The sequence below is a fragment of the Blennius ocellaris genome (assembly GCF_963422515.1).
Source record: "Blennius ocellaris genome assembly, chromosome: 14".
Classification (NCBI taxonomy): domain Eukaryota; kingdom Metazoa; phylum Chordata; class Actinopteri; order Blenniiformes; family Blenniidae; genus Blennius; species Blennius ocellaris.
The window spans coordinates 17,184,036-17,206,393 of NC_137663.1; the positions used below are offsets into that span (position 1 = coordinate 17,184,036).

The 22,358-nt window shown below is 43.4% G+C and overlaps 2 protein-coding genes across 2 annotated transcripts; one reads left to right on the forward strand and one right to left on the reverse strand.

The window, feature by feature from the left end:
• The first annotated feature begins 1,543 nt into the window (after positions 1-1,543).
• orai2 (ORAI calcium release-activated calcium modulator 2) lies at positions 1,544-9,207 on the forward strand. Its single transcript, XM_080508381.1, has 3 exons — positions 1,544-1,811; positions 5,834-6,069; positions 6,711-9,207. Exons 2-3 carry the CDS (start codon positions 5,839-5,841, stop codon positions 7,284-7,286), a joined length of 807 nt encoding a protein of 268 aa, XP_080364507.1. The 5' UTR covers positions 1,544-1,811; positions 5,834-5,838; the 3' UTR covers positions 7,287-9,207.
• An 8,904-nt stretch (positions 9,208-18,111) lies between these two features.
• Positions 18,112-21,900, reverse strand: LOC308139735 (uncharacterized protein). Its single transcript, XM_080509247.1, has 2 exons — positions 20,916-21,900; positions 18,112-20,084 (listed from the first exon to the last, which is right to left on the reverse strand). The coding sequence occupies exons 1-2, from the start codon at positions 21,343-21,345 to the stop codon at positions 18,343-18,345; spliced, it is 2,172 nt and encodes a 723-aa protein (XP_080365373.1). The 5' UTR covers positions 21,346-21,900; the 3' UTR covers positions 18,112-18,342.
• Between the last annotated feature and the right edge of the window lie 458 nt (positions 21,901-22,358).

The window sequence follows — 22,358 nt, forward strand, 5'->3', positions numbered from 1 at the left end:
CATGTTCTGGTGTAAAACTGTACGACCTCTGCTATTAACCGGCCAAAAACTGATCATTAACACTGAAGCACTGATACAGATGATATTACCTTCTATCACAACATCGCTGCTTTTTCTTTTTGTTATTAGCTGTTAAATGATTCTTTGAGTTAATAATAACTACCAGATTTTAGAGAAACCTCCGCCTTGTAATTGGCATTATCTTAGCTGAACTGAAGCGCCACACACACACACAGTATGCACAAGTTACTTTCCAAATACCTACTTTCATTCTCGTTCACTGGCAGGTAAGTCTTCCTTTCTAAAGTAACTTGAGCAATGACGTGCGCAATTGTTGACGTGCTATGTTTCCCTATTCCCTTTGAAAAGTTTTTACACAATGGTGAAAACTCCACACATGCATCTGCCATCATGATGCATGTCATCCACATATTTTATTATCTTGATGCTACTATGTGGAGCATTTACAGCTGTAGTTCATCTTACTATGACAGAAGAAGAAAAAAATGGCCTGCAATTAAAATGTCCGATTAATATTATAATTTGTGTGTAAAAAAAAATTGGGCCACCTTGGGAGTGGCTTGTGTAATAACCTCCACCACAGCTGCAGGTTTACACTTCTTTTGCATACGCACTAGCTGGCTAATGTAAATGTTGTGTGCGTGCGTGTGTGTGTGTGTGTTCGTGTGTGCATGTTTAAAGAGTGCAGTCGTCTTTATCATCACAGTAACTGGAGCATGACCAGCCACTTCCTCAGGATGCTGTGGGTCTCTGTTGACTTCCTAAACTCTCTTGAAAATGTTTGTTGAAAGCAGCAGAAAAATAAATGGAGATAATTATTTAATACACATAGAAAGGTCTATCAGCTGAAGTCCAATCCAATTGGTTCTTGTAAGTTTGAAGCACACATTGATGACGCTGCCAAGCTGCAAACATTTGGCTCCATGACATTCAACTGTAAGTTTTTTTAAATAGATGAATGAAGAACAGTTCAATCAATAAAATTCTACTAAATTCTAAAATAGCTAAAAGCACTGAAAAAGAGGGGTAAACCTCTTTTTTTCTAAAAGTGATGAAGCTACAAAGAAATTTTTATTTTTCATTTTTAGAATAACCATGTTTTGCAGGTCCAGACAAAGAACCAGAAAGGTTTTTGACAATATTGTAACTTTTTTTTCTTTAGATACAGGTTTAAAATTGTATAGAAAATCCTCTAAACGATGTGGTGCCCCTCGTGGTGCCCCTCGTGGTGCCCCCCCCCCTTCGCCCAGCGCATCTTCTAATGTCTCCGCCCCTGTAGGCCCCGCCCGCTCAGCCCGCCGGGCTGGAGGCGCTCTCTCTCTCTCTCTCTCTCTCTCTCTCTCTCTCTCTCTCTCTCTCTCTCTCTCTCTCTCTCTCTCTCTCTCTCTCTCTCTCTCTCTCTCTCTCTCTCCCTCCCGTCTCTCTCTCTCTCTCTCTCTCTCTCTCTCTCTCGCTCTCTCGCTCGCTCGCTCGCTCACCGGAGGTAAACAAGCCGCTCTCCCTCTGCTTCCGCTCCGGGCAGCACCTGAACCGCAGGCGGAGGCGTGAAGAGGTAAACCCGGCGGTAATGCGAGCCGTCACGCAGGTTTCCCGGGTTATGGCGGAGCTCTGCGGGGAGGTTTCGGACTGTGTCGGAGCGGAGCGCAGCTGTAGACGTTAAAAACTGCAGCCCGACGGCGGAAGCGTCTCCAACCGAAGACACCCGGGCAGCGTCCACCCGTTCTCATCACCCTGCAACGTGGAGCGACAGGAAAACACCGCCGAGGAGTTTGTGGCTCTTCAGCGAACAGGTGAGACGAGAGACGAGTTTTATTTCCAGAAACAAGTTGGGAGAGAAGCCGCGGAGGGGAGTTAGCTCGGTTAGCTTAGCCACTCTGCGCGCTTTACACCGATACAGGGAGTTTTTATTGTTTACATGAATTACTCTCACTTCTTCACAAGAGAATACCCAACGAGTCTTTTTTTTTTTTTTTTTTTCCTTGACTGTAACTAAAATAACTGCAGCACCAAGGGCGGACTAGCTTTCGTTAGCAGGATCCGTTTACCGAGTTGAGCTAACTTACTCTAAATATACATGCAGCTTTAAACCTGCACTAATGTTACACACTCAGATCATCTAACCTTTACATGCGTTGTACTGTGAAACTCGGACAATTTTGTTTGTTCGAGTTCAAGCTATATGCGAGAAGGTTGGAGATATTAGAAGTGATATTAAAAGCTAGAAATACCTTTCCTTTGTGTTAACCTGTATTTTCAACAGAGTAGTAATCTGTCACAAAATACCTGCTTTAATGGTTAACCTTTAGTGCTTATTTCATCATGTGAATGAAAAGCATTTTGAAACTACTTATGAGTGACTTTTTCACAAGTTAACCCATCATTCATCTCATGTTTCATCCTAATCTGAAATTTAATAAATGGCTGTTATTTACTGAAGTAGATGTGATTTATTTAGTATTTGTTCTTCAAGAAATATGAGGAAAAACTGCTTGAACATTCCCGAAGTGTGCACAAAAGTTATTGCGAGTGACTCACTTAGTCACTTTTACACAATCTTTCAAGATATGTGATTGTAGTATGGGCTTTAAGCTTTACAGCCTTAATAGAAATGTTCTTCAATAACACCAGATTGTTAAAGTATTCAGTTATGAGAAGTTAAAAATACTGTGTTTCATTTATTTAACCCTCATCATAAAAGTAAAAATTATTATTGTGGATATGAATTTATGCAGTGCTTTATAACGTTGAATTAAGTAAAATGTGTATTAGGAGGGTGAGAAATCGTCCTAGTGGATCTTAATCGAGGTCAGTATTTGTGGAGAACAATATTTTGTCAAAGTTATTTATGATGGTTAAATTTGGACCTGTTAACTCTCCTGCCATATTCCAGATCAAATTACTGGTTTGAAACTTTACTGACTGAAAAGCAGAGCGAGTTAGTAGAAGTTACACCAAGTTAAAAATACACTCTGCCTCTAACTTATTTTGGGTTTGCGATTTGTTACAGAAGACAAATATTTAAAGGATTTAATTTAAAAAAGACGGGATCTGTGATGACAGAAAATAATACCTTGGTTTTTCCACAATTTTATTTTGCAGAGTATGCGATAGATCAAACCTTTTTTTTTTTTTTTTTACGCCAAACCTCATGCACAGTAGGAATGAGTCCTGGAGCAAAGACAAATATAGTGTTAAGCAGTTTCACCAGGTTCGTTCCCGGTTCTCCATTCACCAGTAGGTGCACTTGTACAGACTGTAATCCAACACAATGTCGCAACAAGTTTTTGTTCACAAAGTCTGAAACTAAGACTCTATTTAAAAGGTTACAGACTATATGTAATGGTTTAGCTCTGAATTAGTTCCTACTTATACTTGTATTAAAATGTCTCAAGCAAAACGGAACATTTTTGCCTTTGTAGCGTGACGTTATAGCGGCCAAGTTGTTGTTTTTTTTTTTTTTCCCCACATTAGATTGAGCCCCCCCCCCCTTTTTTTTTAAGTATCTCAGATGCTTAAATGCACATGTCGGGAAAAGTAGTTTTCAGCCACGTTGTCTCTCCCTGCCATGGTGACTTTGGAAGGTAAAATGCCTATTTGCACAAACTCGGAGGACGAGTGTTGTGTTTGCACAGTCAGAGGCCGAGGGAGACAAAGTGTCAGAACGCGACACTAGTGTTTCTTCTGCGTTCATTTCGGAGTAGCGGGCCGCCATTTCTAAATCCTAACCCTAACCCTTCAAATATGTATTTATTTATTTATTTTATTTACTAACATGTTATGGTTGTATAGTAATAACCCCCCTCTTCAAAAAAAATAAAAATAAAAAAATGGACCAGCACTGGTTGCCGCTCAAATCCTTCAAGTATTAAGGTAAACTACAGATAACTGTTTACCCTTTATTTTAAATTGTTCATGATTTACTATGCCGCCCTAATATTGTTATGTCTCTGGTATTTTGATATATGGGCGTAAATCTCCCCTCGAAGAGTTGGCGATATATATTAGGGTAGTAGTACTTTGTAAATGTGATTTATTATGAGTAATGGACTGGAGAGCTGTTTATGAGACCCCTGTTAAAGCCATGCGCTCTGGAGAAGGTCACCGAGCAATCCATGCACAATAAAAGGTTCATAACGTCTCCGACGGGAGAGCAGAGGTTTTTAAGTGCGGTGTTGTTTTAGCGCGACATCTAAAAGCATTGTCGGATACTTTGCACTGGCGAGTCCACCTTCTCTCTACTTAAGCTGTCAATTTCATGAAGTTTAAGTACGTTCCAAATGCATTGTGCTGCATGAGTGAATGCTTCAGGTGTCTTCGTGTTTTCATAGTTCGGTGTCTTGAGTTGTTGTGTTTACTTTACCTCTCCATTAAAATGTTTTATGTCTTTTAGCGGATGTTGGCGTTTTCGTGCATGAGCAGTGTTTGAGGGAAAGTAATACAACAGTGGGACATCGCTAGCTTTGGTAGTAACCTGTCCTGTTATTGCTATTATCAGATTATTAATGCAGATACAACTATTAAAGACTTTGTGGGCTGGCTTTTTATTACATCTGCAGAGCTGCTTGTAAATTCTTCTTTATTGGAAGAGGACTGCCTCATTTTTCCCAAATGCTCCTTGAACAGTCCTTTTCATCTTCAATAGTCCTTTTATCCAATAGAGTCGCTCAATGTTTTCTTGTAAAAAATGTATACAACACCATTGGCAGTGACATGGAACCCTTTTTTTTGTTTTGTTTGAACATTTTTGCTCCTCTCTCCATTTCTGTGTAAACAAGGGAAACACAACGGAAACAGAGCTGCACTGGTGCATGGTGGTCTTGGTAAACAGACCTTTCTGCTCAGGTAGTTAAAGACACAAGAGTTCTCCTGGGTGTTTGCACTGCTCACTACTTTCAGTTTAACTGCGTTTCTCCAACAAACAAAACCAACTTTCTTTTGAGAAGCAGTAGCATTTCAGAGCATCTTCCTCCAACACACCAATGTAACTTACGAGGAATTAGACTGAGATGCTGAAAATGATGCTGTAATAATACAACAGTGTGCACTTATTTAAGACGGCCCAAATTGAGAGAATAAAAGTTTTTAAGTTAGAATTTTCACCAATTTCTTAAATGTAATTGCTTACTAACGATCTGATTCACTTTGCTGCTGTGTGTCCATTAACGCTCTTCAGCAGCCCTCATGGGACACACCGTCCGTGCTTGAAAAGCCTCTGTTTTCTTCCCATGTTCTGATTCTACAGGTGTAAATGTTCCCTACCTTCCAGCAGGACTCGTGTTAATTTCCTACAGTTGTAAACATGCTGAAACAGAAAGCAGTCGTGCTGTTGACGTCTTGAAGCTCCTTGTATTCATGTGTTAATTTCCCTGTTGCTCCTGTCACAACCGTCTTCAGCCCCCCCCCCCCCCCCCCCTGGCCTTCTGCCAGCAGCATGTTGAAGCGAAAACATTCCTGTGACGGACAGACTTCATTCCCCTCCCAACGAGAGTTCACTGTAGGTTGTGGGAATGTTTGTCCGGAGTGGCCGTTTGAAAGGAAGTCGAAGTCGCTGCGATTGCTCAGTCAAGGGAATGCTGTTATTTTCATTCTGTTTATCTGGTGATAATCAGCCATGAATCACAGCTCGTCAGATGCTGTTTGTTATTCTGTGATCCGTTCTCATTGTGTTGTGTTTATGTAAACCAAAGCCCATATTAAGAGCAGACAGCAGAGTGTGACACATCAATTTGAATAAATGTGTTTTATCCACTTATGGCTGCACCAGACTCACTCAATGGTTGTCGTTAATAATAGGCCCTCTTTGTACCACCAGGTGCCATGAGCAGTGAGCTGAACGTCCCCATGGGCTCCCCGGCCCCCGGCGTCTCCGAGCGAGCCCCGGACGGCGGCGGGATGGACTACAGGGACTGGGTGCGGCGCAGCTACCTGGAGTTGGTGAGCTCCAATCACCACTCGGTGCAGGCGCTGTCCTGGAGGAAGCTCTACCTGAGTCGAGCTAAGCTGAAGGCCTCCAGCAGGACCTCGGCGCTGCTCTCCGGCTTTGCAATGGTATGTTTGTTTGTTTTTTTGCCCCCCAGGAAGTTAAAGGTTTCGGTTCATTTTACACGAAATGTACGTGCTCTCCATGGAAATGGTTTGAGGCAGGAAATGGTTTGAAAAGATCCTGTTGATTCTTTTCACTTGTCCTTGTACTTCGCAAAACAATAATGATTCTATCAAACACGAACTCCCTTGTTGGAAACACAAGTGTTTTCTCTCAACAAATTCTATATCGTTATTGTTTTATACCTGTTGTCCAGTTGCAGTGATGGGAGGAGAAAATAAAAAGGTTCAAAATCCCTGGCAGCGTCTCGCCCTGACTGGAACATCTGTCACTTTCCTCTGAAGTGTTGCCACTAGTTTCCTGTTAATCACTCAGCGGCCGCCCACACATTTGTCCCCTTTCGGTCATCTGGGAACAGTTGTCAATCTTTTTCTGTGGGTATTTTTCATGCTCACCCAGTCACAGACTACCTCCTCTTTGTTTACAACGAGTAAATCAATTTAAACAGTTGAAATATATCAGAGCTCTGTTTTGAGAAAGCAGGACCGGGAAGACTTTGATCAAGTTTGACGTGAGGTTAGTGAAGCCGTCACACTGTAAACGTGCATCCCCCCCCGCCCCCCCCTTCTAAATCTTTCTGTCGCAGGTAGCCATGGTGGAGGTGCAGCTGGAGGTGAAGTTCGACTACCCCCACGTGCTCCTCATCGCCTTCAGCGTGTGCACCACGGTGCTGGTGGCCGTTCACCTCTTCGCCCTGCTGATCAGCACCTGCATCCTGCCCAACGTGGAGGCCGTCAGCAACATCCACAACCTCAACTCGGTCAGCGAGTCCCCCCACGAGCGCATGCACCTCTACATCGAACTGGCCTGGGGCTTCTCCACCGCCCTGGGCATCCTCCTCTTCCTGGCGGAGGTGGTGCTCCTCTGCTGGATGAAGTTCCTGCCGGTGGACGCCGGCAAGGGGCGCAGCGCGCCACAGAGCAGCACGACGGCCACCACCACCGTCTCTGCCACCACCGTGCCGCAGAACAGCGGCTTCCAGGCGGCGCTGGCCTCCACCATCATCATGGTGCCGGTGGGGGTGATCTTCGTGCTCTTCACCATTCACTTCTACCGCTCTCTGGTGCGCCACAAGACGGAGCGCCACCACCAGGAGATCGAAGAGCTGCACAAGATAAAGGTGCAGCTGGACGGCCATGAGAGAGGCCTCCAGACTGTGTAACAACCCCGACGGCAGCTTTAAAGAAAAAAGAAAAAAAATCAAAACAAAAAGAACTTACATTGCCACATATTTATCAAACCGTCTTGCTTTGACATTCGCTGTAGATATCCGTCGCTGCAGTGCCCTGTGGAGCAGAGAGCTTTAATTTTAAAGCCGGTCTCTTCGCAGTTCAAACAACCAACATGACAGACTGCTAATTTATTCAAACAACCGTGCTATTTGTGCCGTGACTCTTGTCCCAAGTTTTCAATCTTTAATCTGTGTAGGTCAAGGATACTGTTAAAAAGTTTACAGGAAAAAAAAAAGGGCTATTTTATTTTTTTGTACAGTTTTTTTTTGTTTTTTTTTTGTCGGTGTTTTCACGGTCAGTTTGGGTGCTCACAGTGATCCCTCTTTCAATACGGGGCCAGGATGGCAAAATAAACACATTGACTGACGTTAATTCAGGAACATTTTAATGTTCCCTCGATTGTGACTGGCAGACACATTTTGTAAAACTTCTTGTTTGATTGGTGGCACGCCTTCATTTCTGATCCTTTTGAAGGTGGAGCTTATTTATACTCAAAACACAGTAACCTGGTCTCTGTAAGAGTTGGAAGTGGGGTGTCGCTGAACCTCATCCCAGCTGACATTGTGGGAAAGGATGAGGTACACACACACACACCCTGGACACATTACCAGATAATACATACTTTCAGCTAATTTACTGTCGGCGATTAACCTCAAAAGCATGATTTATGCCTGTGTGAGAAAATTAAACTATCAAGGATTCCCACAGAGTTTTTCCACAGAAAGGAACCGGTTTGAAATGGAATCGGGGTCGTCTCGCTACTTTTCGTGTTTTAGGAACAAACGGTGCCAAAGTACATAATATTCCACATGCTTGCCCTCCACTGAAGCGTCTTGTCAGCCCAAAAAAAAAAAAAAAAAATCCACTTCAAGTAGGATTTTCACATGATGAAACCAAAGCATTTTTTTTTTTTCTTACAATTTATATTCATATTGGCTGTAACGCCACTGAACCCTGTTCCTTGCACAGGTTTCACTGTTGACACTCAACCTGCCCTTCAGTCAGGCTTCTCCATGTTTTACCTAAGGAGCGTCGAGATTTGCATTAGCGGCTCGACGTGGCTGACTTCAATCTGTGTTTCTCCACTTTGTGTGCGGCACTTAAAAAGCCTTCAACAAAGTAAATGTCTTATCCGATGTAAAGCGACATGTGACATTGTGTTTTTGCATCTGTAAAAAAAACTAAAGCCTCAAATGTTTTTACATTTCTGGAATGCTTTTTAATCGTCTTAATACAAAGAACGCGAAGCCTGTGTGAAAGGTGTCAAAGCAGTCCGGTCTGCAAATCAGTGCTGCTCAAATATACCTGTGTCAACTGTTGTCCAAATGCTCTTTTGCCTTATGTACTTATTGCCTTTTGTGAACTGTTACTTTTGCAAAGCGTCATGAAATATGCACGTTTTGCTTCGCCGCGACAAACCAGTTGAGTTGCCTGATGGAGAACAGCTGATAATGAACCTTTGGGCTAATGTTGGGGGCATGCATTTGGATGGGGGCATATTTTGTAACCGTGTTTATGGGTGAACTATACTGACATTGTTATCACATTCCAAATGAGGTGACTGACCAAAGTGTTTGCGCAGTTATTTCCTATTATTTCTTTTCTTTTGCAGAAACAAAAACAAAAAAAAAAGAAGACTAAAGTGCTCTTGTTGTGCAGTGAGCGAGTGACTGCTGGGCTGTTGTCAGAAAATGTCTTTCTGTGTTTCCTGTGAATGAATGAATCCAAATGAATACTTCAAACGCTGAGGAATCTCAAAGCCCAGGTTAGGAGCGGTCACACTCAGCAATGTTATTCATGTTGGTTAAAGATGGAAGGACACATTAACTTGAATAAATGTCATTTTATTCACGTCGTGCTGACTTTTATTTTAATCCCTAAGACTTCTAAACAAAAATGTGAGGAATAAAACTGAAAATGACTTCAAATACTTACGTTTAGGATATACTTTTATAACGCCATCTACACATTTAATCACATACATCTCACATGTGTGCTGCACAAAGCATCACTTTGTTGAAAAGTTGTCTTCACGCTTTGACCATCATGTTTCCTCATATCCCCCCCCCCCCAACAAAAAAGGTAACCACCCAAGTTTTATTACTCCTAATAAAAGAGAAAGAAGCGACAAATTGTATGTAATTACAGCTTGACTTTATAAACAAATTAGAATACAACACTTCCTTATTTCAAAACAAAGGAAACAAATGATTGACTGTCGCTTCATTTAGGTCGAGGAACTGCACAGACGCAGGTTAGACGAACATGAAGTTCATGTTTCGAGACGTCTTTGGCTTCATACAACATAGCAGACCTTTCAATTATGTTTTCAGTTCAAATCCTCAGCAGATGCTGTCATACACATAAAAGTCACTTTGGCTAAGATCACGTTTACATATTGGGCAATTATTTGACTCCTTTCCAGCTTAAAATTATATTAACTGAAGCCTGATGATTTCTTGTCTGATAGTTAAAGAAATAACAGCAACACTAACCCTTTGTGAGAATGAGGGGGGCAGCTAAATATACATAATGCTGCTGAGAGAAGTAACATTTATTCAAACTTATAAAAGAGTGCTCAAGGCCTCCCATGGTTTGGAAGATGAAGGTTTTTTGATTAAAAAAATAATAATAAAACTACCATCACGCCATCTAAAAAAGGCACATTAAACCAGCTATATGATATAATAAAATGCATTTATGAAGTGTATTATCTAGCTTTTCCCAGTGTTCAACATTTCCCCCTGGTGGTCAAAGGCCGTATTACAGGTACAGTTGTTAGTACTGCAAATACATACTGATACGTGTTTCGGTGAATAATCGAAACATTTTATACACATTTTAGAGTACTCTCCATCCATTTGGTCTTCTAGGTTATTATTTAGCTTCAATATAAAAGTATAGGCCGTGCGATGACAGTGACGAAAGTGGTGCAGCACGTATGCTTGGACCATAACACAGAGTTCCCCGGTTTGAAATGATTCTCTGATAGGATTTTTAACCTTTCACATCGCGGCATTCATGCTTTCACAATGCAGACATCATCAATGCAGAATTATCGCTGCTCATAATTCAGATTCAATTCAGGTTCTAATCTGAACTATGCTATGCATAGTAGTCGTCAATAGTGCTCCTCAGCTGTTTGGAGTCACATCTTTATCATGCTCCCTTTTGTATATATATATTTCACTTTACTCACAGGGAACAGAATACATTCTCCCTCCTGTTGAAACTGTTGTGTGGCGCTGACCCTTCATAACAGCAGGGAAGCTTTTTCACTGATGGTGCGGTATTCAGCATTTGCTGTGCTGTGCTGTGTATATCCCTCTTTATATTTTCATTTTAGTGTGACATGGACACAGCAGAGTGGCGCAGCGGAAGCGTGCTGGGCCCATAACCCAGAGGTCGATGGATCGAAACCATCCTCTGCTAGTTGCTTTAACTTAATAATTTCAACTTACTTCGAGTAAATGTTATTGATTGGGAAAAACCACACTCTCTTAGAATCTCCATCTATGTAAATAAGCTGATACTATAGTAGAGTATCAGTACAGGCTCCCAGGTACCTCTATGCCAATTTATGGATGTACAGTACCAAATACAACAATCGCTACAGTAATTCTAGTTTAAATATGGCACTGAGGTACCTGGATCCTGTAAAATAAGAGTATTGTGGAGTTTGCTGAAAACAATTTGATTTTCTATGAATTTTCATTACAATACGCCATGTCTCCATGACAACTCATACAAACATTTGCAGTCTTACATCTGCTTTCTCTCTGCTACTCGTACTTTATTGATACTTTTTCACTATTATTGTTATTATTACACATGTATATATATATATATATCACCTTGCTCTCAGACACACTCGTACAAACAGTTAAAAAGATATTATTTTAACTGTCTTACTACCGTCAGTATGGCGCTAGTCAGCACCGAGTCAGCCACACTCAAAAATAATTCAGAAAAGTTCAAATTATGTTTAATCACCTTTGCTAGCTGTGTTTAAACACTCAGCTACATTTGTCTATAAAATGTGGAGTATAAATGGAGCATTTTTCAAAGTGTTGTGCTGCAGTCTGACAGAGCGTGAGCACTTTTTACAAAAATTGAGACCAAAGGTGATCAAGATGGAGCTGTTGGCATGTTTTGGGGCCTGTGAGCAGGTTGTACTCTCATAAGGTGAAGTTTTAGCCACAATACATGATTTGAAGTGAAAACCGAGAGCGGGAAGTTTTATACACAAGGAGCTTTACACAGGTTTTTAGGCTTATCTGATCTACTCTTGTCAGTTTTTCTTAATGTGGCTCCATGCTTTCACGAGGTCCTGTTTTTAAATCATTATTCTTGTATAACATGTTTGGTTTTAAAGTGACTGTGAACCTCATTCTAGTATTCAACGCTTTTTCCATCTCTAGAATGAACATTGTCAACGTTCTCGAGGATCTTGTTGAAAATTATAACCCACCAGATCCACTCCAGGATATCGAGGTTATCGCTCGGGTATGTGTTGTTTGCAATTCATGCTGTATTCTTTAAGTTGCCCTGCAGTTTACATCTCTGAGACATGGGAAAAGATATATTCAACACAGTGCATTGTTACAGTTATTTAATTGTGGTTTATGTTTGTTAGAAGTGGGATCAGTTGTGTTTCTATACACTGCTGTGAAAGAAATCATAAATTCAGTCATTTCTATTGTTAAGAACCGTGCGTTCCAGTGTTTGCATCATTATTCTTAGAACAGCTTTTACTTTAAGACGACTGTGAACCTCATCCTAATGTCCAATGCTCTTTCTGTCTCGAGAACGATTGATGCAGACTTCCTGGCCTTTCTGAGTGAACGCTTCTCACCAGAAATGGTCCAGAGTGTCATGAATTCCGAGCCTGAACCCTCTGCAGCCCTCGCTCTCTCTCAGCCGGACTGCGGTCCAATTGGTGGCCACAGTGAGCGGACGGATGTGGGAGCGGCATCTCAAATGTCTGAATGTCCAACTCCACCAGTGACGGCTCCGAGGCTCCATCACGCTCCTCCCACCATCCAGATGGGTCCTCAGAGCCAGGGACCGGTGAGACGTTCAGGAACCGCTCAGTGACAGGAACTTAGAGCTGTGATTTCACTTGTTGACAAGTTAAAGATGTAAAGCAATGTGGGACTCTTCAGGTGATGAAATATTAATTATTTTGATCAGTTGATCATTGAGTTTTAAATGTAGTAAACATAGAAAATACTTTGACAGGTTATTGGGATTGATAAATTACATCTCTTTTAATTGCACAATAAAATATGCTTTAAAAAAAAGACACATTTGATCTAAATTACATTGAATTTAATACAAAATCAAACCTTTCCTTCTGCAATTCGCCTTTAAATACCACCTCACTATGTGTGTTGCCTCATAATCAATCAAAGTGACCTGGTGTCTCCTGGTGTTGATCTTAACAGTCTCTCAACTTGTGAAACTTGTGTATTTAACTAACACTTTTTCTTTTGTCTCCAGTGTGTTGAGGGAACCTCTCAGACCGTGTGTCCTGTCCTTCCTGCTGGTTCCCCTGTCCCTTCCAAGTCCAAGTGAGTTCACCTGTCCACTTCTGGCTCAAAATGCGCTTCTGGCTGTTTGTACCTACATCAGGGGTCGGCAACCCGCGGCTCCGGAGCCGCATGCGGCTCTTTCGTCCCTCCACTGCGGCTCCTTGAGCCTCAGTCCCACTGCAGTTCATCCCGGAGCGGGACGTAATGAGGCAAAGAGCACCCAGAGCGCAGTCCCGCAACATTGAGTGGTAAAATGTAGGCGGGTCGTGAACGACGCAGCGATGTAACGTCATCACGACTGCAGGTCATGACAGCGGCTCAACTGGTATCTGAAGCCGGTAGCATCCTGTACGTTTCACAGGAAAACTGCTGCGCTGCGGACCGCCGGCAGTTCCAGGAGGTTCATTGCAGACCTGTTGAGAGTGACGGCAAATTCCAGTTAATCGCAGAACAACTACAGGACATTGAAAGCCACACCACTCACACTCATGGTTCTAAAAATCCTAGATCTCCCACATATATCTTCCATTTTAATAATTTGTAGCGATAAACGAGCTGAGAGCTGCAATGCATGCTGGGAGTTTCTGTTTGTCGTGTTTTAAATGTAATTATTGGGGGTTATGTTAGGTTTGGAGTGTTGGTAATAATTGTGTTGTGTTGTGTTTTTGTTGCTTAGTTCATGTACTTAAATTTATTAGTTGTAAGTTGGCAACCAGCAGTGAAGAAGGTTTTGTGTGTACTCTCGTGTGTGTAGTGTCAGTGAGCCATGCCAGTGAATCACATGTTTGGGTGTAAAACCACCACATCCTATTACATGTCGATTTGTGTTAGAACTCTTTCTGAATGCTTGCCCTGAACATTTGTTTTGGTGTGTGCTGATCACCATAGCGTGTCAGGTAGCATGTTGGAGATGCAAACACATTACCCATGTTTAGAAGCTGCCTTGTCGTTGGGGGTGTGTGCGCGTGCTGGCATTGTGTTGTCATCTCTCCAGAGTGGAAGTCTAAACAGGATCAACAAAAAAAACAACAAAAGTACTATGACCAGGCCAGAATTGAGGCAGGGATCCATGAGCAGAAATATCCTGGCTGGTCGTCTGCTTCTAACTATGTATGAACTCTCTCCTCCCCTAAAACTCATAAATGTTCGCAAGATGTCACTTAAACTGCTCAAAAGGTAGTTTTTTGGAATCAATGTGGTTATTAAAGTATTTTCTGTTTTTAGGGGGAAAAAAGACGACGAGTGAGGCGTCCCGGCAACTCCGAGGCCACCAAATGTCCAATGGCACCAGGACGTCCTGTTATTGGGTTTTGGCTGGACAACTTTGGACAAATCCATGCCTTCCAGCCACAGTCAAGCCCTTTGTTCAACCCGGTGACTGAACTGTTCCCCGTTGCCACCCCACACCAACCCTAAACCTCCGCCAATAAATAAAAATGAAAAAAAAAAAATCACTATCATTTGGTCATTTCTTTTTATTACCATATGACGAGTAGCATTATTACTATAAAGCATTGATGAGAATGACTTTATATCGTTTATATAGGCGACAGCGTTTCAAATTTTAACATTTTCGGGTGGTGGTGTGCCTCGAGATTTTTCCAAAGAAAAAAGTGTGCCTTGGCTCAAAAAAGGTTGAAAAACACTGACCCCCACCCAGGGTCATCCAAATGAGCAAAAACACCTGGAGGAAGCTTTTGGACCTCATTGCGACCTCTGTTGGATTTTTAGGAAAACAACAGCACAGAAGAATAGCAGCACCATGGATGAGGAAGAAAGGGAAAACTAAAGTAACAACATTGCAATTCCCTATTTCAGTAAACAACATTTGCTGGTGTCCATCCATCCATCCATTGGCTACCGCTTTATCCGGGGCCGGGTCGCGGAGGCAGCAGTCTGAGCAGAGTTGCCCAGACTTCCCTCGCCCCAGACACTTCCTCCAGCTCCTCCGGTGGCACCCCAAGGCGTTCCCAGGCCAGCCGAGAGACATAGTCCCTCCAGCGTGTCCTGGGTCTGCCCCGAGGCCTCCTACCGGAGGGACATGCCCGGAACACCTCCCTGGGGAGGCGTCCGGGGGGCATCCGAAATAGATGCCCGAGCCACCTCAGCTGGTGTCATTCAGAACAATTACCATTTTTTCTAATATTTTATATTACCTGTGACAGAAGTTTGGTTTTGTTGCATCTTTTTGTATGTGTATAATGCAGAGTTTCCTATCAGTCACCAGCTTTGTCCAGAACATAGACGTGAATTCTGATTGCTACTCTTTTCAGGAGAGCTTAAATCTTCCCAGGAACCAAATTGTTTGACAATGCATAACCGAGGAATGTCATTGTCACTACTGGGCCACTGGGGCTTACACGTTTAAGTTAACAGTTCAGCAGAGCGCAAGTGCAGTGTCAAAAGCCATGTTGCTTTGTTGAAAAGCAGAAATGCCCATTTTCACATTGACTGAAAGAGAGGAGGCTCATAAAAGATGCTAGCAGAGGATGGTTTCGATCCATCGACCTCTGGGTTATGGGCCCAGCACGCTTCCGCTGCGCCACTCTGCTGTGGTCATGGCAGGTCTTTGCTGTGTCCAACCAAACAAAAGAAACAGCAACTGGTTGCAGTGTTATATCACTCACATCCATGGTGGAGGGAGTGTTCAGACAGAATACATAAAAATGGATATCAACAGTACAGACATGGAAATGATGAGCACTTGTAACAAGAGACAAGCTAAGATATCATGAAGCAATAGGACAAGTGTGCTGTGGTTGTAGAGCCTGTTTAAACTCTTTGTCAAGCCAATTGAAAATAAATGTCCCACAATTGCTCAATCAGTGGAAAATTATAAATGCTGTGCTGATCAACCTGCACATGCAAATGATGATTGTGTAGAATAGAATTCTTCCGGTCAGTGATTGATGTGAAACAGGCTACTGAATTGGATCTGTGAATATTGATGACATTATTGATTGTGATTCTCTCAATGACTGAATTCAAATTTTGTACCAGAATTGAAGAGCAAACCAGGCAAATTGGACAGCTAAAGATACACCACCCCAGATGGGACTTGAACCCACAATCCCTGGCTTAGGAGGCCAGTGCCTTATCCATTAGGCCACTGGGGCTTAAAAACATAAAATTGACGAAAATGTTTCAGTCATTTCAAACAAAGCACAAATCAGGGAGACCGTCCAAGCTCCACAAAGAAAGGCCCAGACCTCACACCCACACCTTTCCTCACAAACTGTGCAGGGGTGTGCTGTTGTTTTTCTAAAAGTCTACCAGAGGAAGCCATGAGCATTAAGTGCTTCCTCCAGATGTTTTTGCTCCTTTGATTGCGCCTGAGTCAGGGTAGGTACAACATCAGCTCTGTTACAAGGAACCAGCTCCGAGACTTCGCGTTTGCCCCATCAATCAGATGTTAAGTGATGTAAACAACTGTGATCAGTACAGTCATTTTAATAGAATGCCACTACGTTGAAGTTATAGAACAAAATGTGCTAGCAGAGGATGGTTTCGATCCATCGACCTCTGGGTTATGGGCCCAGCACGCTTCCGCTGCGCCACTCTGCTGTATTTGGCAGATGACAAAAGGCATACTCTGTCTTTATTGTAGGACAAAACTGACCTGCATCGGCCACTGACCTCAAATTGTGTGTAGTTTTCTTTCTACAAATGTCTTTAATGGTGGAGCCCCACAGCAGATTACTGTATGTGAACCACAACTGTGGCTTATGAAATAAAATTATATACTACATTGTAGTATACCTCTCAATACGCAGCTGTTTTGTGATATACCTAATAAGAAGTCACAAGAGACTAAATTCAAACTTTCTTTCCGGAAAGAAATCAAAATGTTCAAGATTTAGGGCAGACTACAAATATGTTAGGAAAAAAAAAAGGAACTGAAAGCGATGCAGTGGTGAAAGCAGCCATATTGTGGCTGAGGACATCCATCAAGCATCAACATTTTTAACTGAGAAGCATTTTAGAAGCAGTGCATAGTAAATGTTTGTGACATATATCAAATTGCAATGACATTATTACATTAGTCTTGTCTTTCCTCGTCACCCACTGTGTTGTTGTTCTCTCAGGAGTGCTGTCATTTCCCTAAAGGTCCAGCAGAGGTAGCCACAAGCTTTAAGTTCTTCCTCCAGATGTTTTTGCTCTTGTGCCTGAGGCTGAGTAGGGGGTGAAAGTAATAACACTTGTGTTAAAAGCTTGTTTATAAAGATAATAGTGCTGAGAAAGTACGATTCTGATTGATCAATTTCATGGTAAGTCAAATAAACAACTGTGATTGCTACAGGAGTAGTCATTTTTAGTTAGACTGTGACTATGTTGTAGCAATCAAGTAAAAGCTGAAGCAGAGGATGGTTTCAATCCACCAACCTATGGGTTATATGGGCCCAGCACACTTCTGCTGCACCACTCAGCGTTATCCCTTTGTATCCATGCTGGATGGTGTGGTCAGATGACATATTGTACATAAAAAGGGACATGAACGGCAAAGAAATGGGAATGCTGAACAGAGTTGAGCAGTGTAGAGGATGGATGAACCGACGGATGGACTCCATAGGTATAAAGGTGGCTTTGTTTGACTGGCCGTCTCTCTGTGTTTACCCCGTGATGGAGTGATGAGGCCTCCAGAGTGTATGCTGCCTTCTCTCATTGTTAACCGTGATCAGCTCCAGATCTTTGTGACCCTCAATTTGATAAGTGATGCTTAAACAAGGCTTTTGGCAGAAAGGCCCCGTGCTCTGTTGAACTGTGTGAAATGTCTTTGTTAGTATTACTTTGACAAGTCACATGGATAAGACAATTGGCCTCCAAGCTGGGGAACACTGCAAAGGTAGGGATGAAGTGGAAAGAAGAAAAAGCGGGGAAGAAGAAAAAACACTGACAAAAGAGGAAAAAAAATTGCATTAGATGGGGTCCTTGGTGGTATTTGAACCCTTGGATCTTTAAGGCTATTTGAAATCTAATCAAATTAAACTTTATTTCTATAGCACTTTTCATACAGTTTTTGTAGCACACGCGCACACGCACACGTACACACACACACACACACACACACACACACACACACACACACACACACACACACACACACACACACACACACACACACACACACACACACACACACACACACACAAACACTTTTACCTGTTCATTGTGAATTAATTTTGTTATAACCAAGACTGGTTTATGGACCACACAGTATTGATCATTTTAAAGGTTTTATTGAAATTTTGAAACATGGCAGGAGAGTGAATTATTTACAACAGAGTGTGCAACAGAAAGATTGAAGTTTTCCATGATGGGTGGGGGAGGCATTCAGCTGTACTATATCCAAGGTTTCCTAGGTTTTAATGAGCAGTCCAGCTCCACAAGAAAAAATGTTAACAGACATCTGAGCATTAAACACATCTGTGTGTGTGTTTGTTTATGTTAAGGTTCATGCTTGGGTTTTTCCGTCCCTTCTGTCGGGAGGCGTTGTGGGGAGTATCCAGCGATAGCAGTTTGAAAGGCTGAGGCTCTTGTCCACTGCACAGCTGGTACAGTAAACAATGCCCAGAGCCAACATCACTACAAGGAAGACGCAGAGAGGAACAAGCAGGGCCACAAGCAGCCAGCTCTTGTCGTGCTTCTTTTTACCTGCAGTCGATCCAGCTCCTTCCCCTGGTGTCTCCTCTGTACTGTCCAACTTGTTTTCCTCTGCCTCCCTTGTCCCAGAATGTGACCCCTGAGAGCTCTTTCCTCCAACCCCACCACTAGCTTCTCTACCACCAGACTTAGCTTCAGCCTCATTATCAATTTCATTGCCTGTGCTGTGCTTTTGTGTTGTAGATGGGGTCGTGTGATATCGTCTTGGCGATAAGACATCCCACTGGTTAAGATCATTGTCTGACCTGTGAGACATCTCAGGGGAAATTTCTTCAGGTGCGACGGTCAGCCAATCAACGTCAAAGTTAGTGTCAGCCTCAAAGTTTGGATCGGGGGTGAAAGACGAAGACCAGGGAACATCGCTGTTTGGGTCAAAGTCAGGTATATATGCAGAGTCGCTGGGGTAAGGAGTCAGAGTGGAGTACTCTTCATCATCAGGAGAAGGCTGGCAGGTGAGTCCGTCGGACTGCAGGTCGAAGCCATTGTCACAGTAACATTGATACCCTCCCATATAGTTGAGACACTGTTGTTGGCAGGGCGACTCCCCCACACACTCATCCACATCCACGCACTCTCCTCCGCTCCCCAGCTCATAGCCGGGGCTGCACCGACAAGTGAAAGATCCCACCGTGTTCTCACAAGTGCCTTCACAGCTGCCTTCATCCAAGCACTCATCAATGTCCACGCACTCGCCTTCGTCATCTGGCTGGTACCCTGAGTGGCAGGTGCAGTGGAAGGTTCCGGGGATGTTGACACAAAGTTGTGGACAAGGTTCCTGTCGACATTCATCCACATCGGCGCATTTACGGCCATCTGGACTCATTTGGTAGCCCGGGGGGCATGTGCAGCGGATGCCTCGAGACGTCTCCACGCAATTGTACTCACAACCCATCTCCACACAGACCTCCTTGATCTGTGGTTCCTCAGTGGGACTGGCAGCATCGGAGGACAGCGGTTGATCGGTCTGGCTCAAGGGATCGGGCTTGCAGCTATACCCATCCTCATCAATCGTGAAGCCCTCAGAGCAGTAACAGTAGTAATCAGTGTCTGTGTTCTGGCAGAACTGCTCACATCCATGATCCCCATTACACCAGTCCTGGTTCTGTGTTGCAGAACTGGATGAGCAGAGAGGGGCATCCCTGGACCAGCCCACCGTATTGTCCTGTCTCTCCATGCACAGAACCATCTGCTCAGTGGGAGCTTCTGGGTCTGAGCTGTCTGTGGAACACGGCATAGTAGCAACAGTCCCGTAGGGCACATGAGTCAGCTGGGTGCTGACGAGGTGAAATGGGGTAGTGTAAACAGCCGGGCCGTTCCCCTCATCCCGCAGAGGCGAACACATGTCTTTGTAGTTGTACTGGCAAACATATCCATCCAAAGGCATAGCACACGAGCCTTCAACCCACCGGAAATTGTCTTTGCTCTCACGACCACTCTCAGAAGTGTAGACTGTCATCGCCACGCAGCGGGAAATGGGACAAGTTCCTGAGGTCTCTTCGCGGAGCCAGTTGGTGAACTGACCATCCTGGTCGCCTGTTAAGCAAACAAACCAGTATGTAAAGGCACACATTTATTTTCTCAGTTCAATATTTTTTCTGAATACTTTTTGAAGCTCAGATAACACAACTATGTTGTTAATGTGGTTTACTCTTTTTCAAATTATTCTGATGGATATATGAGTGATGGGGTTTATTGGTGCTGCTGTTTGTTGATATTACCACTAGGAGTCACTAAAGTCAGAAATATTTGAACCCATTACACATGAGCCGTAAAATGCCAATTGTTTTTGTGGCAGCTCCACCAGGTGTCCTGTCTCTTGTCTCCATTGATGGGGCGAAGTTCATCTCCCTGACTAAATGTAGTAACTTCTTCACAAATGGTCTGCAGCTGTAGATCTGCATGAAATGTGTTTACGGTCTCTTAAAAATTGCTACAGCTGTACTTACTCCTATATAAAAGCACAGGGAAAAAAAAACTTTTTTCTTGCCCTGCACCTTTTTGGTTTATGTGTATAAGCTGTGTGAATGAGCATAAACTACCTTCAATTAGTTCTGTAGTTTGCAATCAGTATAATTGAACTTGCCATGCAGCAATGCCTCTGTAAAACAAAGTTTATGTGATGACCATCAAGAGCAAGCTCTGAAGCTGGGTACCACAGTGAGAGAAGTCAGGGTGTGGGGTTACAGTTTTACACCATAATCTGATAATGTAGTATGATGTCTTTTTGGAAGGTGTCTACTATTATTATAACTTCATATGATTTTGGTGGCGACTTATTAGAAGTGGATCTGAATTGTGTCTGTAAGGATTATGGTCAATAGCAAAAAAACAAAAAAACCCAGTAAAACATGAAAGAGGTGAGACCTGTGACCCAGACGTATCCTCTGAGTGGCCTGGTGGATGAACACTGCCGTGGAGGTCTGTGCAGTCCGATCCAAAGCCGAAGCTTGGACCTGGACCCCTGCGCCTCAGTGGCCCACAGCAGCTCGTGGACCAAACCCGCTGCTTCCAGGGTGTGCATTGTTGCCAGGGTCCCACTTCGCTCCCGGCAGCTCCGCCCCGCTTCCCTGAAACTTCTCTTCTGGAGGAAAACAGCGTAGCACCCATCCTTGTGGCAGATCGCGTGTTTCTCCTCCAGCTGAGCTGTGCCTGCCTCCTGGTCTCCGTCTGTCTCCCTCAGTCTCTGGCCTTGGCTACCAGGAGCCAGACAGACAGCCAGCAGCCAGAGGATGCACAAGAGACTCATACTGCTGCTGCTGCAGCTGCTGCTACTGCTCCTGTTCAACTGTTTCATCCTCCACTTAAACTGTAGCTTGCAACTCGGCCAACATTCAATTGAGTATCCAAACTTAATGGTCAAAATAAATTACCTAACAACAGATCAATGTTCCTCTTACTAAACCTGTTTCAAATTGAGAATATTCTATTGTTTCAAATTACGCTTTTAAATAAATATCTTTGTCTTAATGATCTTTTCCTCAACTTGACCTGAGCTCAATTCAGAACTGTCATCTGTGTACAAAGGCCAAAGTCCTCAGACAAAAAGCCCTGATGTGCACAATAGATCAAACGCCATTCAAATTTCCAGTCCTGCTGCCACAGTAACAGAGCCTACCCTATATAAAATTGAAATCAGTGAAGTCTCCCCGGAGAGTCCTTTACAGTCCAAAATACAGTCCAGTGAGGTACCAATGGAGTCCGGATCCAAAAAGGGTCTACACTTCAATTGAAGTCCAGAAAGGTGAAATAAAGTCCATTAATGCATTAAAAAAAAAAAAAGTAATTAAAAAATCAGGGGCAGAATCCCTGCATTGTGTCTAATCCTGCTGTGGATTTCTTACCTCTGCAAAGTTGGCTTTCTGACTGAATCTCAGAATGAGAGAAAGATGGGGGAGGGTGAAAAGGGGGGGGAGTCTACGTAGAGGAAAAAGAATTGTGTGTTTTTGGAAGAGGGGGCTGGTGAAGTGTGTGAGTGTATAAGGGAAGGCTGGAGGGGTTGACGGGTTGGGGGGGTTTGAGCGGGTGGTTAGGAGAATTGAAAACCCTCAGAGAGTTATGAAAACCATACGGCATCATTCTGTCCCCCATCTCGCCCATGGCTTCAGACACACAAAGGCACTTCCATGCACTCACTCACACACACACACACACACACACACGCACGCACGCACGCACGCACGCACGCACGCACGCACGCACGCACGCACGCACGCACGCACACACACACACACACACACACACACACACACACACACACACACACACACACAGGCAACGCAACCTTTACAGTCAGTCGTGCATGCTGCA

Bases quoted from the DNA above. Each gene is read 5' to 3' on its own strand.
- orai2 (XM_080508381.1), top strand. From the start codon at position 5,839: ATGAGCAGTGAGCTGAACGTCCCCATGGGCTCCCCGGCCCCCGGCGTC. The intron at 6,070-6,710 runs GTATGTTTGTTT...TTTCTGTCGCAG, and splicing joins TGCTCTCCGGCTTTGCAATG to GTAGCCATGGTGGAGGTGCA.
- LOC308139735 (XM_080509247.1), bottom strand. From the start codon at position 21,345: ATGAAACAGTTGAACAGGAGCAGTAGCAGCAGCTGCAGCAGCAGCAGT. The intron at 20,085-20,915 runs GTCTCACCTCTT...TTTGCTTAACAG, and splicing joins AGGATACGTCTGGGTCACAG to GCGACCAGGATGGTCAGTTC.